General features: G+C 43.3%; 1 protein-coding gene across 8 annotated transcripts in view; it reads right to left on the bottom strand.

Annotated features, from left to right (window-relative positions):
- The window catches only part of LOC128742843 (basement membrane-specific heparan sulfate proteoglycan core protein), a 1,551,467-nt gene that overhangs the window by 176,162 nt on the left and 1,358,533 nt on the right, over nucleotides 1-16,772 (bottom strand). For all 8 annotated transcript variants that reach the window (XM_053839324.1, XM_053839321.1, XM_053839325.1 and 5 more), the window contains one exon: nucleotides 8,759-9,678. In XM_053839324.1, coding sequence (XP_053695299.1) covers nucleotides 8,759-9,678 — 920 coding nt within the window. The remainder of the gene's footprint in view (nucleotides 1-8,758; nucleotides 9,679-16,772) is intronic.

The raw sequence follows: 16,772 nt of genomic DNA, 5'->3' as shown, positions 1-16,772 counted from the left end.
CGTACAAACGGGGCAAAAGGGTGAATCTACCCGCCCGCGTGTATGTAGATACTTCTTGAAGCATCCATGACCCGACAGAAACTGGGTAAGGAAAAGGTTTACCTCACCATGACCTCTGCCGATCCAGGACGATATGTTCTGGATCAGCCTATGGGTCCACCTACCATGGTCGGTGCGATCCCATTCCGCCTGCCAACGCCTAATAGAGTCCAGCCTAACTCTGTCCCTAGCGCCCCTGACGTTCCTCTGACTATGGCACTCGATATCCTCACCTAGGAGTATGCATATTGGAATCATAGCTGCAATAACCCCAATCGCATCCAACGATATGGTACGGCAGCCGCACGCAACGCGCAATGCTAACAGCCTGAACACCTTGTTCAGACATGCCTGATTGCGCTTACTCTCCAAAGCCGGGGCCCACGCCGGTGCACCGTATCGTAGCACCGACATGGCAACGCTGGCCATCAGGCGTCTCTTACTGCTGCTAGGACCGTTGCCGTTCGGCATGATCTTAGACAGCGCAGTGACCGCCGTTGACGCTTTACCACAAGCATAATCCACATGGCTGGTGAAGTTCAGCCTGTTGTCTGTCATGATACCCAGGTACTTCACACTTCGTTTGGAGACAATCACCTGTCCCCCCACGATTACTTTCGCCTCTAGGGCCGGCTTTCGGTTGCTGACCATCACAGCTTCCGTCTTATGGTGGGCCAATCGCAGATTGACGCCCGCCATCCAACCCTCTATTATGCTTATGGCGTCTGATGCCAGCATTTCCACCTCCTCCAGAAACTCGCCTACCACTGTAAGGACGATATCATCGGCGAAGCCAGTGATATCGACCCCAGTGGGTAGTTCGAGCCTCAGCATTCCATCGTACATGGCATTCCAAAGCGTGGGGCCGAGAATCGAACCCTGTGGAACACCCGCTGTCACTCTGTACCTCTTCGTCCCGTCCGCCGTGTCGTACACTAGCGTCCGGTTCTCGAAGTAACTCTTAAGCAACCTGCATAGATGATCCGGTACCCTCATCCTATGCAGCGCTAACGCAATTGCACCCCAGTTAGCGCTGTTAAAGGCGTTTTTGACATCGATTGTGACTATGGCACAATACCTGTCGCCTCGCCTTTTCCGTTTCATAGGCTTCTCGGCCCTCTCCACTACGGACTTTATGGCATCTACAGTGGACTTCCCCTTACGGAAGCCAAACTGCGTGTTTGCCAGTCCGACATCACTTTCCGTCACAGGCGTTAGCCTGTTTAGGATTACCCGCTCTAGCAATTTGCCTAGCGTGTCCAGTAGGCAAATTGGCCTGTACGACGAGGGATCACCAGGCGGTTTCCCCGGCTTTGGCAGCAGTGCCAATCTTTGGACTTTCCATTTGTCTGGAAATTCGCATACCTCTAGGCAACTCTGAAGCGTCTCTCTAAACATATCGGGATATGCTTGGATCGCCGCTTTGAGTGCCTCGTTCGGAATCCCGTCAGGACCGGGCGCTTTCTTCGTTTTTAGACCCCTGGCAATTACGATGAGTTCCTCATTCGTGACCGGATTGAGGACATCATTCGATTGACCGTACGGGGTCGGAGGCCACCAAACTGGATCGTGTTGCGGAAAGAGCCCTTCCACGATGACTTTCAGCTTTTGGGGGCAGGTTTCCTGCGGCGCAGATGTACCCTTCATCTTTTTCATTACCACCTGGTATGCACCTCCCCATGGGTTTGAATCCGCATCGCGACATAGCTCCTGGAAACAGCATTTCTTGCTACGCCTAACCTCCTTCTTAAGCGCCGACCTTGCCGCTCTAAGATCAACTCCCCGAGCTTCAGCATCTGCGTCGGTCCGGGCCCTCTGCGCTAGCCTTCTCGCTCTGTGGCACCTGGAACGGAGCTGGGCAATGGTATCACTCCACCAGTATACCGAGCGGCGACCGTTCATTGGCTGCCCCGTCCTAGGCATAGTGGTATCACATGCCCGTACTAGGACGTTGGTCAGCTCACGAGCACTCAGGTTCGAGCGGGTGCTCTCTGCACTGAGTGCTTCAACGAACAGGTCTTTGTCGAAGGACTTCACTTTCCACCTCCTCCCTGTCGACTTCACCCCGCGTGGCCGTAGCGCCCGTCGTTCAATCGTGTACCGTATAGCTTGGTGGTCGCTATGCGTGTACTCATCTGACACCCTCCAGCCCATGTTGGCAAGCAACGTTGGGCTGCAGAAGGTGATGTCGATGATCGATTGTTGTACCCCCCTACAAAAGGTACTGACGGATCCCACGTTAGCCAGACTTACATCTAGCTTGGACAGAGCTTCCAGCAAGCTTTGTCCCCTCGGAGTAGTGCACCTGCTACCCCATTCGACAGCCCAAGCATTGAAGTCTCCTCCAATGACAACGGGCTTGCGGCCCGTGAGTTCGTCGGTGAGCACGTCTAGCATCCGGTCAAACTGCTCCGGCGACCACCTAGGTGGAGCGTAGCAGCTACAGATGCAGACGCCATCGACCACCGCGATCACGAACCCCTCTTGGTCGGACGACACCACCTCCTGGATCGGGTATCTACCCATCACGGCGATCGCTGCCATCCGACCCTTGTCGATAACCCAGTTAGTGCCTCCACGGGGGACCCGGTAGGGATCCGCGATAATGGCAATATCGCACCCCGTCTCGGCTGCCGTTTGCCAAAGCAACTCCTGTGCCGTTTCACAGTGGTTTAGGTTAATCTGTATAACCTGCACCCTTATCGTTGCAATGCCCGCCTATAAGCCGCACACAGTGGGCCACCTGTGGCATGCTTATTTCCCGCATCGACTGTGCAGAGCAGGCACCTGGGGGGTTTGCTACATCCCCTGGCGAAGTGGCCATCTTCGCCGCACCGCCTGCACAGCTTGGACCGATCGGGGGCCTTACACTTGGCCGCCCGATGGTCAAAGCCCATACACCTGAAACAGCGTTCGATACGCCGTTTCGACACCAGTGTACACACTGACCATCCTACCTTAATTTTGCCAGACGCCAACATCTTGTTGGCGATTGCCTCTGGCACGTTTAAGGTCGCAGTTTGCATATCACCGTATGCCTTCCTCAACCGGATGTCTGCGGGTGCCACATCAACCTTAAGCTGATCCCGCAGAGCATCACTCAGGTCAACTGTCGTCGTAATCTCGTCGAGGTTTTTACACTCGACCAGAACACGCTGCGACAGCGCCTTTACCTGGCCCGCTTCGCCCAGGGACTGCTCAACCAGTTTCTGGTAATTCGAACTCTGGACCTTGGGGTCCTTTTTTAGCTCGAAGAGCATATCCCCTGCCTGGGTTCGGCGGGTCTTTACTACGTTGGCCCCAAGCTCCTGCAACTTGGGGTTCACCCTAACCTTGCGCAGTAGTTCGGCGTACGACAGCTTACCTGTCAGCTTCACTACTAAGGCGTCGCCCTTATGGACGCGCCTTGGCTTTGGCTTTGCAGCCGCAGCCTCGCTCGGTTTCGGCCTCGGCGGTTTAGGCGGTTTACGCCTAACCACCTGCCATTCCTCCTCCCCGGTCCCGGAAGCATCATCCGGGACCGCCTCCGCGCGTTCGCTGGTAGAGGCGCGAGCCGAAGTCCGCTGCCTCTTGGCTACCAGCGTTGGTCCATGGTCGGGCGTAGCCGCCTTGCGCTTGGCAAGCGGCGTACGCGCCTGACTAGGCATGGACAGCCTTAGTGGCTATGACCAGAGCTTCGGCGATTTCGCATCGCTGCAGAAGCTCTTGCCTCTCCACCTCGGCAGCTATGACGGTAGAGCGGAGGCTCACCGCCAGCTTTTTAATGTCGAGGTGGACATTTGACCTAGAGTTGATGAACGAGTACAACTCGTCCACCAACCTTTTGGCTTCCTCCAGCTTGCAACTGGCTGGAGGAAGCCCAACTTCGCCCTCTAGAGGGTGCACCACGCCCTCCGTTGACATTTGCCTACCGCTGTCGCTCGCCCTCTTGGCTGAGCTAGCAGCGGTGGCCACCTGCGTTCTAACTGGGGTGTTAGACTTTGGTGGAGTCAACTTCCTCTTCGGTATCGCCCCCGTTTTCGGGGGGCTTCCCTGTATGGGCTGTGCCCCCGATTTCGGCGGGCTTCCCTTCTTGGGTCGCGCCCCCGATAACGGGGGGCTACCTGTCTTTGCTGTTGGTGACCTGGCCAACTTACTACTTTTGGCAAAGATATCATCTTTGCCACTAGTAGCACCCGTATTCGCTCCCTCTTTAAAATTTAAAAATTTGTCCATTCGAAAGGGTCCCAACTCTAGGCAGCTATCTCCACTCGTAATTGTGTAGTCGCCTTAACGATCCCATGGTGATCTATGCAACCAGGGAGGCCATGACTAGGGACACTCCCCCCTACCCTTCATGGGGGCAGGGATGTCAGCATCCGATCAGCGTTAGTCAGGAATGTATCATCTGAGCCTACACCACCGCACTTTGACGTGAGTGACGAGCTTTGAACGTACCTAGAGACCAGCTACGGTTTTAACGGGACGGAAGGCAGCTGTACCATTAGCCTACTCGCCGTTTCAGGAAGGTACCACCCTTCCTTACATAAGGTAGTAGAATAGCACAGCCGTCAGCCCTGTAGCGCCAAATCCAAACGTTTATTCCCGCCCGTCCAGTACACCGTAATTAGGATCTTCCTGGAACCGATCCTAATGTGCCCATGGCACTCCTGACCCGGCTTTTTTACATAAAGTCCTGAGCTCTAACAGGACGCTACTACGTCCGCAGCTGGCTTATAGGAATTGAGCCCTGCTCGCCTCTTTACACCACTGCGCCACGCTAACCGCAAACACTACGGCGCCCGCAGCTGGCTTATAGGAGTTGAGCCCCGCTCGCCTCTTTACACCACTACGCCACGCTACCCTCAGGCACAACGTGCCCCCTTTCCCTGTTAGCACACAACTGAGGGTGCAACCAAAGACTGGTATTTGGTCGACCCTAGGCCCAGTTGCGTCCCGGCCGGTACCGCGTGGAGGTAGGGATAAGAGTTCCCGCTCCCATCGTAGTGGCTATACGGAGTCGCGCAAAGTCGAATGCGACTTTGTTCGGCGCCTTAACCTCGCTGGGTTAGGGCCTTAACCGGCCGCAGGAGGTGTGCTGGAAGAGCTCAACGGTACGTACGTTCAGAGATGGACATACCATCTACCAGAGCTACGGCAACACACACGAGCTAGGTACAGCTTTCATAGTGCTGGGCGAGATGCGGAAACGGGGGATTAGGTGGTGGCCAATCAATCCTCGAATGTGCAGGTTGAGAATCAAAGGCCGATTCTTCAATATAAGCATCATAAACGTGCACAGCCCTCACCTCAGAAGTACCGATGACGACAAGGGTGAGTTCTACGCGCACTTTAGAGAGTGAATACAACCGCTGCCCAAAACATGATATCAAGATCGTCATCGGAGATTTCAATGCTCAGGTCGGCCAGGAGGAGGAATACAAACCGGTGATTGGAAGGTTCATGCACACCAGCGGACCAATGAAATGGGCCTAAGACTTATCGACTTTGCCGCCTCCAAGAATATGGCCGTACATAGTACCTTTTTCCATCACAAGTACACCTGGAGGTCACCAAATCAGACAGAATCACAGATCGACCACGTTTTGATCGACAGTCGGCACTTCTCAGACATTATCGACGTCAGATCCTATCGAAGCCCTAACGTTGACTCGGACCACTACCTAGTGATAGTTAAGATGCGCCCAAGACTCTCCGTTGTGAACAACATTCGGTACCGACGCCAGCCTCGGTTAGATCTCGCGCGGCTGAAGCAGCCAGACGTCGCCGCAAACTACGCGCATTCACTCGAAGCTGCGCTGCCGGAAGAGGACGAGCTGGACGAAGCCCCTCTCGAGGACTGTTGGAACACTATAAAAACAGCCATCAGCAGTGTAGCGGAGAGCTCCAACGGGCATGTGGCCCGGAATCAGCGGAACGATTGGTTTGACGATGAATGTAGGAGGGTGATGGATGATGAGAATGCTGCGCGGGCGGCCAAGATGCGCAGTGCCACACGTCAGAACGTGGAAAGACACAAACAGAAGAAGATGCAGCGAAACCAAATCTTTCGGGAGAAAAAGCGCTACCTGGAAGACCAGGAATATGCAGAGTTGGAGCGGCTGCATCGTTCTCAGGAAACGCGAAATTTCTACCAGAAACTGAACGGATCCCGCAAAATCTTTGTGCCGCGAGCCGAAATGTGTCGGGATAAGACTGGCAGTATTCTGACGGACGATCGTGAGGTGACGGATAGGTGGAAGCAGCACTTCGATGAACACTTGAATGGCGCCCAGGCGGAGAACCATGGCGGCAGGGAAAGCGATTTCGACGGTGCAACAAACGGGGAAGAGGTGCCAGCCCCAACGATAGGCGAAGTTAAGGAGGCCATCATGCAGCTAAAGAACAATAAGTCAGGTGGAAAAGATGGTATCGGAGCGGAGCTTATTAAAATGGGACCAGAAAAGCTGGCCGTTTGTCTGCACCGACTAATTGTTAGAATTTGGGATACGGAACAGCCACCGGAGGAGTGGAAAGATGGGGTTATCTGCCCGATCTATAAAAACTGCAAGGTATACAGCCCTAAGGGTTGTACGAAAGGGTGACGTAGGACTGTGTCATATAATACTCATTGCATTGATAACATGTTTTAATCGATGAAGTATAACTTTATGTCTGATCATTTGATCAAAGACTAATACAAACTGCATTTATGGCATATGCATATTTGAGTATCTGTGAGTATCATTGTTTGAGTGTTTATTTGTAAAAGAAGAGCGAAATATTCTGATTTAATTCTTCATTGAATCAATGGTGGTTTTGAAAAAAAACCGTTTGAAATTGTTTGGTGGCCCTGAAAAGAACTTTGAGCTGATAGCACTTCTTATAAATCAGTACTATAATTACTGTTGCCAATATATAGATGGATGTCGCTATTCGGTCCTTTAGACTCTAGGATGATGGTTGCCCGCTAATACAGGAGTGATAGGAAATACCAAATCACTGTAAAGTAGAAATGGATTAGTTTTATCAAAATACTGACCGTCAGTGCGATCGTGCGATAAATGAGCAGTCGGCGAACCTAGTGTGCTATTTTATAGTCACTGGCACTGCCGTTGCTACTTGTAAGCTAGTGTAGATGTGGGAGAAACCAGATCGGCTGCTGCTGCTGCTCAAATAATTATCCGAATGGAACGTTAATCATTTAGAAAGTGTAGAAAAATCTTTCCATTCTTCAATTACTATAGCTCTTATAAGAACTGTTTAAGACCACAACGGCCTGCTGCTGAATTTACTGCCAGTCAGTCGTTCCATTTCCGTTTAAGATGCTAACTTTTGAACGCATGGTATTAATATCAAAATATCAAAAAATCTGCTATGAACATATGAAATATATGTCAATTGTCAATTCAAAACAAGTTTCGTATGTGGCTCTGAAGCCCGAAAGTTAAGGCCGACCGATTATAAAACTAAATAAGGTGTTACAAGTATTTACGCACCCAAGGAAAGAAAATTTAATTATTCTACGTAATACGTTGGGAATTTTACTGGCAAATAAGGATTTTGAAGAATACGGAACGGATATTTAAAAATATAGTCAAGTTAATTATACATAGATGTTCCTGAGAAATTAAATAATGATTATTGTGGCTGTAGAAAGGCTAGGTCTCGCCGCTAGGTGGAATAATTCGGTTTTTTTTAACATTTTCGCACTGTCCCAGTCTATTCAATGTTGAAGACTAATGACATGCATCGCCACACTAGAGTCGTTTATGCGTTTATTCTCTGTTGCATTCCTATGTTCCTTTATCCTGGCTTGGATTTTACGACGAGTTTGGCGGGCAGTCTTTACAGTTAATTTGATAGATTCCTGACCTTTCTTTGGTAGGAATCTTATCCTTCGCGTTGCAAAGTGAATCGCGTATGGTAGTATTGCTTTTGTAAACTACGTGATAGCAATGTCGTTTTAAAATGTCAAATTCTATGGAAGGTGCAAATTTCCTCTTATCAAAAATGTAGATGACGTTTAGAATAAATAGTTCAAGTTTTGTTATTTACCTCTTTCACATAACACTGCTAAAATTTGAAAATTACAGAAATGTGTTTTGTTCTGCTTTCATAAATTTCCCATCTATACAGTATAACTACGTTGCTTTGAGATACTGTTAGATACCCTGTTTTGACGTTTATTTAAATGAAATTTCGAAAATTTTGCCAAATTCAATAAATTACTGTAACCAAATATGACTCCAGACATGCCACCATAAATTTTTTTATGAATGTATCAGATATCAATGATTGTGAAAAAAATAGTTAAGTACCTTATTTCATCTATTTTTACATTTCTAAAAATATTGTTTTGAATTTACTCCAGACAAATGCCATTTTTTCATAATACTGGAATGTGCGACCCCTAAATCACGTCAACCAATGTTGACGCCATTTAAAATTTTTATTGTGACACCCTAAGCTATCATTTGAGGGTTGAGCCCCCGGGTTTTCTGACATAGTGGTATTTTGCGACACTCTAATGTAGATGCTCTATCAGTTGGACATCACCTTGTTGATGGGAAACATATTTCCCGTAACCGGTCGGTTTAAAAGGTAAACTATCCATTTTGTAAGAACTATTAGTGTTGTGTCCCGTCCACTAAGTATTGAGTTATCGGTTCTTACGTTGGCATAAAAAAGTTATTGTAGTGAAAATAAAACAAAGCAAACAAATAAAAAATATACTTACTTGTATGCAGCGTAGCTGCCGTCTTTAAATGCGTAATAATCGTCGTAATGTTCAGTATATTGACAGAACTCTCCAGTTTTAGGTATTGGACAATAACATACTGCTCCATTTGTTGTTTCCTCACAATTACCATCTCCACAAAATCCTGGTATACACTTTTTGCCTTCAAGGTGACAGTCCTTCCCGGTAAAGCCTTGCTGACAAACGCAAGAGTAACCACTGTCGTTTTGGGTCTCCAAACATATGCCTGCATTTTGACATGGGTCATCAGCACATGATTCACAAGAAGTTGTCCCGTAACTGAATATTGCTTCCTGGTACAGTTGAATTTCACGACCATTAATTTTAAGTCGACTTATGCATCCTACGAATCCTTCTTTTGTGTGTGTGGCGGTCGGTGGGATGGTTGAATAATTTTGAATACCCCCAATATACAAGTCATCGTCTAAGTTTACACCATGAAATTTAAGCTTGTCGGGAAAAATAGCAGGATTTTGATCATCGACGAGCATAAATCCACTATTTCTCACACGATTGACTTTGATTGTATGCCATTCACCCATAGAAATCGGTTTATCTGCTTGAAGACTAATCAATTGTCCTCCAAAATCTAATCTAAATTGCGGGATCCCGTGGTTTAAAAATAATGATATGTAGTCGCCGTTAGAACGTTTTTGACCATTATATAATATTAAACCATCTAGTTTATCAGGTCTGAAAAAAATCTCAAAATTGAATTTTGAATAAGCGTTATCAATTTTGTTGAATGCCATGTAGCTGTTTGGAGACTGTGGGAAGAATGGGATGGCACCATTAATTACCAGAGTTGTGGAAGCGTCAACCACTTGTCCATTATGATGAGTTTTACAGATATAAGTGCCAGCATCCGATGCTTGTACGTCAGTAAGGGTAAGAATAGGCTGCGGATAATAATAACAAAAATAAAACGTAAACAATGTTATTTCATTATTATTCAAAGTATTAGAGTTATATAAGGTGTAAGATAACTTGGTATAGGTTAGTATAAATATTTCAGGGAGCGACAGAGGACCACATTTGACGAACAAATTCTTTCTACGCATCTTTCTTCTGACTCGTTTCAAAGTTATTAAACATTTTGAGTTTTCGGTTGTCTTAGCCATAAGTTAGCTCACGTACAAAACATATGCTAGCTAGTTCTATTTTGTTAATTTAATCCGAAAGCTGAGAGATTTTGAAAATTGAAAACTGCCTTTAAATCTTCTTTGAACTAATTTTTCAAATTCCTCCTCTCAAATTTCTCATGAAAAGGCGTGATAAAGGTGATTACTTTTATCTACCAATTTAAAGATCTGGTATCGTTCTACAATTTGTTCTTTGGCGTGAAGCCTGAAGCACAGAGTTACCTAAAACCCTGTTTAAAAACGGTTGTCAAGTAATATTTTACTTTCAAACTATTCATTACAAATAGATTTTATGCACCTACAATTCATTGCAATGAAAGAATCGGACGGCAACCAATTAATCCGATCCGATCGCTGAATATCGGTATGTACTTGTTTTGGAATTGACACTTTTCGGTGAAATACTCTATCGGTAAATAATGGTAAGTAAATAATATCGGTACAGTCAACAAGATGGAAAACATGGCAAAAAAGTGACATAACGTAACAATCAACACCACCGACGTCTTGGAAATAAATAAAAATCAAAGGGGTTATGTACAAGACACGACCGCGTAGGTAACGTAGGACTACGCAAGTCTCTTTGTAGCATGCTATACATGCTTGTAATAATGTAATGTAATAATGTAATGTAATAATTGTAATAATGCATGTAATAATACGATTATTCATATATACATTTAGCATAACTATATGGTACATGCATTGAATATAACATTATCAAAGAAGTAGGGTAAATGATTTTGAGTGGACCTAGCCGAATTCTGATCTTGAGTGGCCCTATTTTTCAATAAGAATTTTGGGATATACCTATCAAGTCTTTGTACTGTATTTTACTTTTATGTTTATCTTTAATAATTTCTGAACATAAATATACCAAAATTAAATTACAATTATAGCCAAAGCTACTTTATTGCCGCGTATTTAAAAGTAGCTGTTTTTCAGCGTTATGACAGTCACCATAGAGTATTTTCAAACTACTACTACCCGAAAAATGTTGCTTAGAAAATTCTTGATCGTTTGCTATCATTAGCCCATTTTTTAAAATTTTGCAACTTGGCCCAGAGTGATTTAACACCGACCACATGATATCGCGACAAGCAATTGAGTTGAGCAGACGAGTCGAGCAGTCGAATCAAGCAATCGAGTCAAGCCGTTGGGTCGAGCAGTCGAGTCGAACAGTCAAGTCAAGCAGACAAATCGATCACTCTCGTCGAGCAATTAAATCAAGCTGTTCAATGAAGCAGTCCAGTCGAGCAGTTTAATCGAGCAGTTTAATCGAGCAGTTAAGTCGAGTTGTCCAGTCGAACAGTCGAATCGAACAGTCCAGTCGAGCAGTTCAATCGAGTTGTTAAGTCGAGCTGTTCAGTAAAGCAGTCAAGTCGATCTGTTCAATCAAGCAGTTGAGTCGAGCAGTCGAATCAAACAGTTCAGTCGAGCAGTTCAGTAAAGCAGTCCAGTCGAGCAATCAAATCGAGCAATCTAATAGCCTGGTCAGTTGAGCAATCGAGCAGTCCAGCAGTCGACCAGTGAGAAAGTGTAGTAAGAAAGAAAGTAGGAAAGTATAGCTATATCTTTTGTATTTACGGCGGTAAGGGGCTGCAACCCCGTAGGTAGCCAAATGAGCGCTCTTTTTGCTACCATCTGTGTAGCAGCCTGATAGCGCCGTAAATACAAAACGTAAAACTGTACTTTTTTCAACAATATTCTAGATAATATTTAACTCTACAATTGCGCTTTACACCATTTCTTCGAATTGTATTTCATTGAGCCGCAATAGACAAATAAGCATCTACTGAGCAAAAAATCCGAATTAATCCACCTAGCGCCGTGACCTGGCCTTTCTCCTAGATCATTTTTTTTATTTCTTAAGCCAAGTGTCCACTATAGAGTTATTTTGGTAGAGTAAAAAGCGTAGAGCGTAGAGACTCTACCAGCTGTGTGTACACTATAAGGCATCTCTACCACTTTACCACTCTACCTAGAGAAGCCGTAGAGAAATTTTACATAGAGCTCTACCACGCGCTCTACGGGGTGTGTCCACTGGGGAAACTGTAGAGCGTAGAGTTCAACCAAACACTATGCGTTTGGTAGAGCTCTACGCTCTATCTAACCTGCTAGATAGAGCTGTAGAAAACAATTTCGCTTTTGAACCGATTTCGCAACAATACGCCACATTTTTCTGATGCAACTGCTGCGAACAAATTGTGTACCTACGTATATATAGCAAAGTGTGCGTAAGATAAATGTCAGAAATATAGCACATTCACAGGCCAAATGGAAATTCAAGTGAATATTTTTATTTTTAAGTGAAATTATATGAGGTAGGTTGACGTAGGACTACGTCTTTGTTTACTATACTAGGACTGGGTAGCATTTTGTAAAAACGAAAATGGAAGTGTAACGTTTGAATGAAAGATTTCAAATGCTAATAACTACTAAACTACTGACCGAAACTGTACAATTTATGTGTCGTTGGATAGATAAAATGATCAGCAAATTTATGGAGGGAGTAAGAGAACAATTTTATGGAGGGCGTAAGAGGGGGGGGGCTCCTATATAAATGAAACACGAATTTCCTCAAAACACGAAAACCAATGGAACCAAATTTGGCATATGGGGATTTCAGAAGGCAAATTTTTTTTCTATGGTAAATTGAGACCTCCCCCCTCTTTTAGAAGGGGGGCTCCCATACAAATAATATACAAATTTCCTCATAACTCAAAACTCGATAACTAATTAAACAAATGGAATTAAATTTGGCATGTGGGGGTTTTGGAGGCAAGAATTTTTCTATAATGAATTAGGACCTTTGCCTTTTTTATGTAGGGGGGATCCCATTCAAATAGAATACAAATTTCCTCATAACTCGAGATCTAATCAAGCAAATGCGACCAAATTTGGCATGTGAGGGTTTTGGAGGCATGAATTTATTTTATGATGGTTTGAGACCCCACACTCCTGTGGTAATAATATAAGAACTCTCGTACAAATAAAACAGAAATTTTTGCGTATGTGCCATATTTTCTGCTATGTAACAAGCGGTAAGCTGTGAAAGTAAATTAGTAAAACCTTCTCGTAGCAAAAGACAGTTAAACGACGCCGCTAACTTACGTTGACATTCATGTCAAAAGAAAAGCACGTTCGAATGGCACGTCACATTTGTGATGATCGTGGTTTGGCTTTAATGTTATTTGTATCCAATGGCCCTTTTAAAGCGTGTAGGGCGCTATATCTCTGCATATTATTTATTTATTTATTTATTTATTTATTTATTTATTTATTTAGTCGTCAAATCATAGTAGACCTTTTACATTAGTTATTACATTATATTAGTTCTATTACTACAACACAGTCTACAAAGAAAACTGAACAGTGCAACTTTTAAATTACATAATATTGCTTACATTTTTTGCATCTAACGCGTAGAATTAAAGTATTGTTTTAATTTTAATTTAGACATAGTAAAGTCAATATTTTCGCAATGTTGGTTATAGGCGATCATCATCTGATTTAAAGGCCCGAATTTGGCATAGTTTGTGCGACAGTGACTTATGCTAAATATATTTCGGTTCCGCAATTGACGGTTCGGTACATAAAAGCTGAGTTTGGATAAAATTTCCATAGAATCTATACGGTGTGAAACAATATCGTTTACAAATGACACTTTGGCGAACTCACGTCGCTGTTTTAGTGTCTGTATATTTATAAGCAAGCAGCGGGCTTCATAAGAGGGAAGAGGAAAGCTTGTCCAATTTAGTTTACGCAAAGCAAACAGCACGAATTGTTTTTGTACTGATTCTATTCGTTCCTGGTGTATTAATGAAAATGGTGACCAGACTATGCTACAGTATTCTAATATTGACCTCACATATGCAAGATATAGTGTTTTTATTGTGTATGGGTCACGGAAGTCGTAGCTAAATCTTTTTATAAATCCTAGCATACTGTTAGCTCTGTTGATAATTGTGTTATAATGTTCAGTAAATGTTAGTTTTGAGTCTAATATAACTCCTAAATCTCTGATTTTTTCACACTTTTCAACCAAATTATTTCCTAGAGAAATTGTAATGTTTGGCATGTTTCTTTTTCTACTGAAAGCTATTGATCTACATTTATGAGTGTTAAGTTGAAGAAGACTTTTGTTACACCAAATATAGAAAACCTGTATTTCGAGCTGGAATACTCTGACGTCCTCCTCGTTTGTTATTTCTAAAAAGAGCTTCATATCATCGGCATATACTAATACCCTAACATTTCTCAGCAAGAAAGAGATATCGTTCACAAATGAAATAAACAAAAGAGGGCCTAAATGTGAACCTTGGGGAACTCCAGAGGTGACTTCTAGAGGGTTTGACTTTTCCCTTCAAATTTGACTATTTGCTGACGATTAGTCAGATAGGATTCGATCCATTTAAGCAGATCTGATTGGACTCCTATTTTTTGTAATTTAAATAATAGCATGGGTATATCAACGCGATCAAATGCTTTGCTGAAATCAGTATATAATGCTTCTACATAGCTCTCTTTGTCCATTGCATTCAGCGAATAACTAACGAATTCAATTAGATTTGTATTAGTTGAGCGGCCCTTAAAAAACCCATGTTGCATATTAGATATTCTATTTTTGACTTGATTGAACAACGATTCATTAATGATTGCTTCAAAAAGTTTGGGAATACAAGAAATAATAGCAATACCTCGATAGTTACTTATATCAGATTTTTTACCGCTTTTAAAAATTGGAATGAGGTATGAGGCTTTCCATGCTTTAGGGAAATTGCCGGATTCTAGTGACATGTTAAAAAGCCAATACAATGGAGCTGTAAGTTCTAATGCTAACTTTTTCAAAAACACGGGAGGAATACCGTCGGGTCCGCAACCCTTGGAGGCATCCAACTTAGTTAAACCTTCTAAAATAACATGTGCTTCGATTTTTTTGATAGTGATATCAGTAGTAAATTCTGGGGGGAAATCGAAATATCTGTAATCCCGATCTGTTTCCGAAAAAGCAGTATAAGTTCCTTGAAAAAAAGTTGAAAATAGATTGCAAATTTCATCTGGGTTATCAGCAACCGTTTCGTTGAGATACATTTCTGTCGGATAATTGTTCGATTTCAATTTAGTTTTTACATAATTAAAGAAATTTTTTGGATGACGTTTTAATTCACTTTCGGTTTTGGAATTATATTGCTCGTATGCTGTATCAATGGCTACATTTAGTTGGTTACAACTATCTAAGTAAAGGGCCAGATTTGCGTTACTGCCATTATTCTTGTACCTTTTATGAGCTTTTTGTTTGCGATTTTTCAAGTTTTTTATTTGTTGGTTAAACCAAATAGGATATTTTGAATAGCCATGTCGCCTTACTTTCTTTAGGGGGACATGCTCATTTATAATTTCATTTAATAATTTGTAAAAGATTTCTACAGAGGTTTCGATACCTTCATCACAATTGAAAAGGGTTTGCCAATCTAATGTGCTAAGACAACATTTAATGATATCATAATTTGCCAAATGAAACTGGTGGACATCTTCATATTCCCAATCAAGGGGTCTCTTATTTTCATGTACGAATATAGAAAATTCAATGGCTGTATGGAATGCTTCGTTTTTCCATAGTGGAGTCAATGAAGCGGTTACACAAAAGTCTTCATGCATGTTTGTTAACAATAAATCTAAAAAGCAATTTTGCTGATTCTTCACATGATTGATTTGATTAAGTCCTAAACTAGAAGTTTTGTCAAAAATAAACTGTAGCGTTTCATTTTCGCCTACAATTGGAAGTAAGATGTCCTCATTTTCAGTGTCTGGAATAAAACCGGCATTGCGTTGATTGAAATCACCGTATATATGAATTTTCGCTTCCGGGGGAAATTTGGAAAAAATTTTCATAAGCAGATTTACTTGCGTTATTTGGAGGGAAGTATACTGAGCAAAAAACGTGTGTTTCGCCCGCTACCAGTACTTTCACCCATATATACTCAAATTCTTTGAATTTCGTGGTAATAATAATGTCGGAATCAAGTTTAGTTGAGACAGCAATTAAAACACCACCACTGGACTTCTTTTCAGAAACCTGAAAGTTTCGGTCATCTCTGTAAACATTATAAGCATTTCCAAAAACTTCTTCACTTCTAACACTTTCATCCCAATTAGTTTCATTCGCCAAAATTATTGGAAAGAAACAACTTAAAATTTTATTACAAATATGTCTAATCTTAGACGAACCTCTCATGCGGTTGAGGTTTTGACAGTACACTACAATTTCTGTTTCTGATTTTGATTGTACTACTGAGTTCACGCCGGATGGTGTTAAATCTTCCTCTAGGGAGTGCGTCGGATGTTCGTAAAACACGAATGTCGGCAGGAGCATGCCTCACATGCTGTAGGTAGAGAATTCCTTGGGTCCATAAGATTATAAGAGCGCGACGGTAATTCATTAGGTGGATACGGGCTTAAAATTTCACCTCTCTGGAATTGTATTGACGGATGATAGTTAGCTGGCGGCCTGGAAAACTGGTCTTTCGCTGCCGCAAGAAGCTCTCTATCAGGTGGCAGCCACATGTTTCGGTTTTGAATGCCAGTGCAATTAGAGTTACGTTGGTTAATGTAATGGTTTCTACTATTACTGGGTTCGTGGTTCCTTCTGTTATTACGATTACCAGTCCTGTAGTTGTTGTTGCTGCTGTTGTTGTTGTTGTTGATGTTATTGTTGTTGTTGTTGTTGTTGTTGATGTTGTTGTTGTTGTTGTTGTTGTTGTTGTTGTTATAATTGTAATGCCTGTTGTTATTACCGATGATTCTATTATTCCGGTTGTTACTGTTCCTGCTATTCCGATTGTAGTTGT

This window comes from Sabethes cyaneus, chromosome 3 (genome assembly GCF_943734655.1).
Source record: "Sabethes cyaneus chromosome 3, idSabCyanKW18_F2, whole genome shotgun sequence".
NCBI lineage: Eukaryota > Metazoa > Arthropoda > Insecta > Diptera > Culicidae > Sabethes > Sabethes cyaneus.
This window is presented reverse-complemented; position numbering and strand designations above follow the sequence as displayed.